This window comes from Oreochromis niloticus, linkage group LG9, assembly GCF_001858045.2.
Source record: "Oreochromis niloticus isolate F11D_XX linkage group LG9, O_niloticus_UMD_NMBU, whole genome shotgun sequence".
NCBI lineage: Eukaryota > Metazoa > Chordata > Actinopteri > Cichliformes > Cichlidae > Oreochromis > Oreochromis niloticus.
Genome location: NC_031974.2, coordinates 6157193 through 6165892, shown reverse-complemented (window position 1 = coordinate 6165892; position 8700 = coordinate 6157193). Strand labels below are relative to the sequence as shown.

Below are 8700 nucleotides of genomic sequence, written 5' to 3'. Positions count from 1 at the left end.
CCTTCTCAGGCTCTTACAGCCTTACCTGTATCATAACAAAGTGTATAAACCCCAATCCACCTTTAACATGGTCCTTCTCCCAAACCTTCAAATAGGACTTTCTGGCCCTGTCATAGTAAAGGGCTGCTTAGAATATTAGAGCCAATGTCACAAAGTTCCTCCTGAAGTATAAGTGAGTGAGAGAGTTTCCTCACTTTGCAGCACAACACGTCTCACAGATTTGTACTTTGTGTTGTCAGATGAACATATGAGACACTTTGACTCTTCAGTGCAGTGTGGAGCCTAACAAAGATCTGTTTTGTGTCCCAGCTGATCAGCAGGAGGAGAAGAGTCTGACGGAGCAGCAGAGGAACATTTTCAGCCATCTGGACTCAGCTGAGTCACTACAGAGGAAACAATGAGCTCAACACAGAAGGTGAGGAAAATATCACAGTTTCACCAAATAATCAGTCACGTCTAAAACTCTCATACTCCCAACATATGACTGTGTTGTATATTATGTTGTTTTTTAGAGACCACAGCACAGCACATGTTAAAATAAGGAAGGTTTATTCATCAAAATTATTAATATTCAAATGGACATAACAGTTTCACCCCTGATGCTGCCGGATAAACAGAAACTCGCTCAGGAACGAGGTCACACAGAGCTCAAGTTTTCACTCGCGAGGGGGAAGCCGTTGTCTCCAACCCACTTCAACTTGCTTTCCCCCTGCAGGTTGTTTTTATTGGTTACACACATGAATATTCATAAAGCTTGTTGTTGTATTACCTATGAGAAACTCCTATAACTGGTTACAAAGTAGGGCTGCCACAAACGATTATTTTGATAGTCGACTAGTCATCGATTATTTTTGCGCTTAGTCGACTAATCGGATCATGCATCCATTGGAAGTAAAACATACAGCTTATTGCACCAGCATGCATCTGCTCTTATATAACTATCATTAGCTTACAGCTTGAAGTGTTTAGGGTCTGTAATGAAACTTGCACATTGTTTCGGTGAAGTTTAATAAACTCCTTGCTATCTAAAATATAACAGGACACCGGAGTATATTCTCGAGCATCTCACACTTCTGATAATCAGTTGTCTGCTTGACGTTTATTCGGCTGTGTAAAAACTATAACTTTAATCTCAGCCAAACCGATTTACTCAGGAACAAATAAAATACTAAAAGAAAGCCAAACAATAACATGTTTAAGTTATCTAAGTGACTTATGTATGTTTAACCTGAGTAGCGATAGACTGCGGTGGGTTTGAAAACGATTTGCCGGGAGTCCGGTGTTCCCACCGGCTCTAGTGAGCCTTGTCCCCGGCTAGCTATCGAGCTAGTGGGTAACAGACGTCTCCAAAAACGTCGGAGCGCTTTTGAAAATATGCGGTGTCTTGATAAACTGAACAGATATTTGAGGTTTACACAGTTACATTCTCGCCTGAAAATATGTTAAACGTTTATTTTGTGACCCAGAAAGAATAATAAGAGTAATATTGAAACTAACTAGCTGCCGCCATTGTTGGAAACTGAGCTGGTCTACGCTACGAATTCTGGGACAGAGCTACTTCTTCTTCTTTGGAGTTTAACGGTAGCTGGCATCCTTGTACATGCAGTGCTGCCATCTTCTGTTTCAGTCCGTTATTACACTCTTAAATCCTACAACTTATTCCTGCGTCTTTTGGGATCTTACAAAGCTTCAAACGATGCGTCGACTATTAAATCAGTCGTCGACGATTTTGATAGTCGACGTAATCGTGACTAGTCGACTAATCGTGGCACCCCTATTACAAAGTGATTGTGCTGTGCAAGCATGATTATACATTGTGTGTGGTTATCTGATGGGAGTGCAGCTCTCCCAGATTGTTGTTGGTAGAATCTGTTCTTCTCAAGGCTGCTTGTTCCCCTTATCAATGTCATGCACGTAGTCATATGCGTAGGTTACGCGGATAGCAAACAGAAGCATTCAAGCTTTTTAAATGGCAACCTGTAACACATACATTAAACCTAACAGTTTTTTCATCACCCAAAAAAATAATTTGTAGATTCAAGCTGTTCTTCATATGTTTGGCCAGCAGATGTCACCAAAGAGGACTGTGTTGAAAAGCTTTGAGTAATGAACCTTTTTCAATACAAGCTTCAGTGTTTCAGAAAGCTTCATTTGGCCATCACTGATATAAATAATGTTATAGAAATAATCAGAGGAGGCAAAAGTACATTTACTCTATACTTAAGTAGAAGTACAGATATTAGTGTTAAAAATACTTCAGTAAAAGTATTCATTCACCTTCCTTACTCAAGCTAAAGTAAAAAAGTACAGGCTCGTAAATGTCCTGTCAGTAAGAAAGTAAAAGTAGCTCCTTGATGAACATTTTAACCACGTTTTTATCCAAAGCTAACTGAACCTTGTGCTTTATTAATGTAATAATAAAATAAGATTAGTAGATTAAATACAAACTATTTATTTGTAATAAAGGTACTCTGTTTGAATCAGTTAAGTAGAAAATGAAGGAAAATAAAACGTGTATTTTCTGTTGCCTACATTGTAGAGGGCGACTTTGCCTCTAAACAGGAACATGAGCAGGGAAGAGGTTAAAGTGGGATTGAGCAGGTGGGAACCCTAAAATCAGCTGTAGTGGCTCAGCGTGGGGAAAAGAATCACAGCTCACAATAATTTCTATTGAGAGCTCCAGTAGATTTTCTTAAAGTACAGGCTGTGATCAGCTGACCTGCTGCTCTCTGTGGATGTACACAACTGAATTCAACCAGATGTCAGCAGATGTTTCATGAGCTGTCCTGGCTGGTTTCCATCCTCTACACTGACAGTACACTGTCTTTATATTAGACACTATACTGTTGGTATGAAGGTGGAACTCAGTGAATGAATGTCAGCATCATGAGCTTCAGTTTAAATGAATCTCTGCTCCACTTGATGTAATCTGACTCTGACATGAGCACCACAGTCACTGTGCACCAGTCACACACTGTTCTTTACTTTAAATCCATCACAGTTCAGCAAACTAACCTGTTTATCCTGCACTAACCTGCAGAGGATCTTCATGCAGTCTTTAAATAACACAGTTAATCTGCCTCAGATTGTTTTGCAGCAAGTTTCACAACCTGAAAAAACATAATGTCACATGTACAGACCCAATATCTGATTTCAACACATGAGGACTTACATGTAAGCTTTAATCTGCAGTTGATCAAATCCCACTGAGCAGTCCTTCCCTTTAAATCTAACCTCTCTTCTTCCTCTCCTGTCCTGTGTGTCTTGTCTTTCTCCATCTCTGAGTGAAGTTAGCTCTCTTTCTTTTCTCTCCCTGTGATGTACAGCAGCTGGACCTTTAGCCATCAACACACTGTGAGACAAATTGCACACAAACAGTTTGTGTGTTTGCTGATGTTTGTTGATAGAAACGCTGCATTTGAAATTACCTGTTTGTTCAGGTGCTGTGCAAAAAAGAAAGAACAACAATGTCTCACTTTAACTCCTGACTATGACACACAGTTTTGCCTCTTTCATCTCTTTTTATGTTTCATACCCTGGTGATTAGTACACGATCAGGATTGTCTTTCATGTGTTACTTTTCAGGCTCAAATTGGTTTGATGTTTGATGCCCTTAGTTATGAAATAACTCCCCTCAAATTCCTCAAACCAAAAGTAAAAAGACTGTTTTGAAAATGTAATGAGGAGAAAGTCCTCATTACAGTAAAATAAGGAAAAAATGATTTTAGAGTGTTTAAACAGTCATGAATTATTTTTAACACAGGGTATGATGTAATGTGTTAGAACTACCAGCAGGTGGGGATAAGAGACCTTTAAGGTGTTTGGTGCCACACTCCACCTTCAGGTTTAAAACTAGTGTTAATGGAGGGAGTTTGAAGGTTCAGTTTGTTCCATGACTGCATTTCACTCACTGCCTCTGTTTGTATCTCTGTCACTGCAGGACCAACATGGAGCGAGAAGTCAGCGCTCTCAGGAGGCCGACAAACCTCACAGAAGAAAGGGACAGAAAACATACACCTGTGACGAGTGTGGGATGGGTTTTATTGATAAGACTTCACTAAACCGTCATCAGGTCATCCACACTGGAGAGAGACCGTTCAGCTGTGACATGTGTGGAAAGACTTTTTCCAGGAAGGGTTCCCTAAAAACACACCAACTCATCCACAGTGGAGTTAAAGCGTACAGCTGTGATCAGTGTGGCAGAGCTTTTACTCACAGTAGCTACTTACAGAAGCATCTAGTTACCCACTCTGGAATTAAGGCATACAGCTGTGACATTTGTGGAAAAACCTTCAGCCGGATTGAGAGCAGAAATAGACACCTACGCATTCACACCAGACATGATGTGTACTGCTGTGATCAGTGTGGCAAAGAGTTTATAACAGACACACAGTTACAAAGCCACATGTTTACCCACACTGAGGAGAGACCTTATAAATGTGACCTGTGTGAGAAGACTTTTAAATCTCCACGTTACCTGAGACGACACCAACAGATCCACACCAGAAAGAGACTCTCTAAGCGCGGTTACTGTGAGGTATGTATTTATATTTGTATCTTGTCATTTTAGCCTGACTGTTTGGAACAACTCTGCTCATTAAACTATGTTAGCATGTTAGCAATTGTACTGCATGGAAAAGGCTGAATCTGAGGCACAGTTAATCTGCCTCAGGTTGTTTTGCAGCAAGTTTCACAATCTGAAAAAAACCCATAATGTCATATGTACAGACTAAAGATGGACCGATCCGATATTACATATCGGTATCGGTCCGATACTGACTTACATTACCGGATCTGATATCAGAGAGCGATAAAAAATGTAATCCGATCCATTGAATATCAAAAAAAACCCTCACAAAACTTGCGACATGGTGTAACTCGGCTCATAATCGTAGCACGTGGCGGCAGTATGCGTCACGTGATAGAGCGGCTGTGTGTATTTGGAGCCTCGCTACCAAACCAGCATTTCATATCCGAGGAAGTTATCCCAGAGAGAAGTACAGCAAGTGTGTAAGTTCATCTCTGAATGTTTGTAAAGCGTTTCCATGTTAAGCTTAACAACCGATATATGGAGTGACTGCCTCTTCTCTCTCCCTCCCTCTCCTGCTGCTACTTCAATCATGAAACTGATTAATGATCAGCTGATTGGCTTTTCTGTCGCAAGTCCGTCTCTCTTGCTTGTTTATCGCCCACTTCGCGCCAGAAAGAGGAAACCAGCGGCTGAACAACTGCAGCACGTTTAAGCTTGATAAGCTGTTGTTAGAATTTATTTACGTTCTACACCAGGATCCTTTTCTATGTAGCTGACGGCTGGTTACTGTGCAGGGGCGGATCTAGTAAAGTTTAGCCAGGGGGGCCGATAGGGCATGAACAGGGAAAAGGGGGCACAAAGACATACTTTTCTTCCTTATTCTCATTTAAAATGTCTAGCTTTTAATAAATAATTATCTGAATCTTACACCCAAAGTTTTAATCTGATGTAAAATGTATAGAAGTTCATTACTGTATATAGTAACTATTAAGTCTAATATACCCGAGTAAGCTATAGTACTTTATCCTTTTGGAAGGTACCATCTGTGCAGTCTGCAGTTCTGTTGAAGAAAGATGAGGAATCTATTTAATTGTTCTTGAGAAATAATTGATTTCCGTGCAAGCATCATGAGGTGGAGGGTGGGTGGTTCCCTTTCTTTTCTTTTTTTTTGATGGGAGTTTTAGAACTCTGTTAGTTAGGTTACTTACTCTTTAAAATACCGGAATAGGGAGGATGGTGCAGGTTTACGTTTATTAGATTGATCAGTATTGCTGAATTATGAAATATTTTGGATGCAGTGTATTTTTTGCATACAGGTATAACAGAATAGCTTTAGTGTTTTGTTTTGTTTTGTTGTTGTTTTTTTTACTTGAGTATGAACTTATACAAAAATCAGCAAGATATTAAAAAAAGAGTTTTATTGATTAAAAACACACTATATCGGATTCATATCGGTATCGGCAGATATCCAAATTTATGATATCAGTATCGGACATAAAAAAGTGGTATCGTGCCATCTCTACTACAGACCCAATATCTGATTTCAACACATGAGGACTTACATGTAAGCTTTAATCTCCAGTTGATCAAATCCCACTGAGCAGTCCTTCCCTTTAAATCTAACCTCTCTTCTTCCTCTCCTGTCCTGTGTGTCTTATCTTTCTCCATCTCTGAGTGAAGTTAGCTCTCTTTCTTTTCTCTCCCTGTGATGTACAGCAGCTGGACCTTTAGCCAGCAACACACTGTGAGACAAACTGCACACAAACAGTTTGTGTGTTTGCTGATGTTTGTTGATAGAAATGCTGCATTTGAAATTACCTGTTTGTTCAGGTGCTGTGCAAAAAAGAAAGAAGAACATCGTCTCACTTTAACTCCTGACTATGACTCACAGTTTTGCCTCTTTCATCTCTTTTGATGTTTCATACCCTGGTGATTAGTACACGATCAGGATTGACTTTCATGTGTTACTTTTCAGGCTCAAATTGGTTTGATGTTTGATGCCCTTAGTGATGAAATAACTCCCCTCAAATTCCTCAAACCAAAAGTAAAAAGACTGTTTTGAAAATGTAATGAGGAGAAAGTCCTTTTTTAAAATGTGCAGAGTAAAAGTAAGGAAAACAAGGAAAAAATGATTTTAGAGTGTTTAAAAAGTCATGAGTTATTTTTAACACCAGGTATGATGTAATGTGTTAGAACTACCAGCAGGTGGGGTTAAGAGACCTTTAAGGTGTTTGGTGCCACACTCCACCTTCAGGTTTAAAACTAGTGTTAATGGAGGGAGTTTGAAGGTTCAGTTTGTTCCACGACTGCATTTCACTCACTGCCTCTGTTTGTATCTCTGTCACTGCAGGACCAACATGGAGCCAGAAGTCAGCGCTCTCAGGAGGCCGACAAACCTCACAGAAGAAAGGGACAGAAAACATACACCTGTGACGAGTGTGGGATGGGTTTTATTGATAAGACTTCACTAAACCGTCATCAGGTCATCCACACTGGAGAGAGACCGTTCAGCTGTGACATGTGTGGAAAGAGTTTTACCCTGAAGGGTTCCCTAAAAACACACCAACTCATCCACAGTGGAGTTAAAGCGTACAGCTGTGATCAGTGTGGCAGAGCTTTTACTCACAGTAGCAGCTTACAGAGTCATCTAGTTACCCACTCTGGAATTAAGGCATACAGCTGTGACATTTGTGGAAAAACCTTCAGCCGGATAGGGTACCGAAATGCACACCTACGCATTCACACCGGACATGATGTGTACTGCTGTGATCAGTGTGGCAAACATTTTACAACAGACGCACAGTTACAACAACACATGTTTACCCACACTGAGGAGAGACCTTATAAATGTGACCTGTGTGAGAAGACTTTTAAAGCTCCACGTCACCTGAGACAACACCAACAGATCCACACCAGAAAGAGACTCTACAAGTGCAGTTACTGTGAGGTATGTATTTATATTTTTGCATGTTAGCAATTCCACTGCATGGAAAAGCAGCTATAATAATGGTATTGTAGCAGTAGTATCAATGCTTATTTATAACTTTAGTACTCTTAGACATTAGTGTCAAAAATACTAATTTAATATTATAATTGCAGTGTCATGGGGGTAGTAGTGTTATTCCTGTGTCCCAGTCAGCGGAGTGTTATAACTGCACAGTTACAGTGTTATTAATGCAGTATTAAATTAGTTTTACTGCAGTGTTACATTAGTAGTTTAACACTGTGTTGGTACCCTGCAAATATTAGCAAAGAAGTACTTTAGTGTCAGTCAGATGTTGCTGTAACATGAAACAACTATTACTGTAGTATTATGGTGGTAGTATTGTAGTTATTGTAGCCCAGTAAACGGAGTTTTTTAACTGAAACAGTAACATGTAATTGGACGTCTGCAGAGATGCTCTTTATTTCAGGCGACGTTCAGGATAAAAATGTTGAAGGACTGACTTACACTGTCTTTGTGTCATAGTTTAGAAGCAGAGCGACACGGATGGATCCAGTTCTCAACCCTGTCATCACTGTTGAGGTGAAAAAGACTTTCGCTGTGACCTTTGTGGAAAAACTTTCAGTTACCAAGAAACCCTGAAAATACATCAACGTAAACACACTGGAGACAAACTGAACTACTGCAAAGAATGTGGGAGAAGCTTCACCACGTTAAGTGGATTAAAACGACATGAACTCATTCACAGTGGGGTTAAAAAGTACGTCTGTGATCAGTGTGGGTCATCTTTCATTACTGCAAGTGGGCCTAAAACACACAAACGAGTCCACACAGGAGAGAAACCATACAAGTGCAGACACTGTGACAAAAGCTTCTCACAATCAGATCCTCGGAGCCGTCATGAACGTACACACATGGAAGGAAACTACAGCTGTGACCAGTGTGACAAGAGCTTCAGGAATCTCAGTTCATACTCCAAACACAAACGATCCCACGTTACTAATAAACTGTTTCACTGTTACCAATGTGCCAAAACATTCACTTCATTATCTGCTCTGTGCAAACATCAGTGTAAGAGACAGAAAGATCCTCTTCTGGTTTCAAGGTCAGACTCAAAACCCTTGGGATCAGGCTCCACAGAGTTCAGTTTGAATCTCCTGTAAAGATCTGATGAGGCAGCTGTGAATGAAAATGGTTCTCCAGTTCCATTTTAAGCTTTCTAAAC

The 8700-nt window shown here is 40.1% G+C and overlaps 1 protein-coding gene across 2 annotated transcripts; it reads left to right on the top strand.

Annotated features, from left to right (window-relative positions):
- The first annotated feature begins 389 nt into the window (after nucleotides 1-389).
- Nucleotides 390-8409, top strand: LOC109197593 (zinc finger protein 616-like). 2 transcript variants are annotated; one of them, XM_025910299.1, is made up of 4 exons: nucleotides 390-415; nucleotides 3941-4537; nucleotides 6882-7478; nucleotides 8006-8409. In XM_025910299.1, exons 1-4 carry the CDS (start codon nucleotides 398-400, stop codon nucleotides 8054-8056), a joined length of 1263 nt encoding a protein of 420 aa, XP_025766084.1. In that variant the 5' UTR covers nucleotides 390-397; the 3' UTR covers nucleotides 8057-8409. The 2 variants fall into 2 exon arrangements, with proteins under 2 accessions (XP_025766084.1, XP_019208486.2); XM_019352941.2 differs by having other exon boundaries at nucleotides 8001-8409.
- Nucleotides 8410-8700: the final 291 nt, after the last annotated feature.

Bases quoted from the DNA above. Each gene is read 5' to 3' on its own strand.
- LOC109197593 (XM_019352941.2), top strand. The intron at 4,538-6,881 runs GTATGTATTTAT...CTGTCACTGCAG, and splicing joins CTAAGCGCGGTTACTGTGAG to GACCAACATGGAGCCAGAAG. The intron at 7,479-8,000 runs GTATGTATTTAT...TTTGTGTCATAG, and splicing joins ACAAGTGCAGTTACTGTGAG to TTTAGAAGCAGAGCGACACG.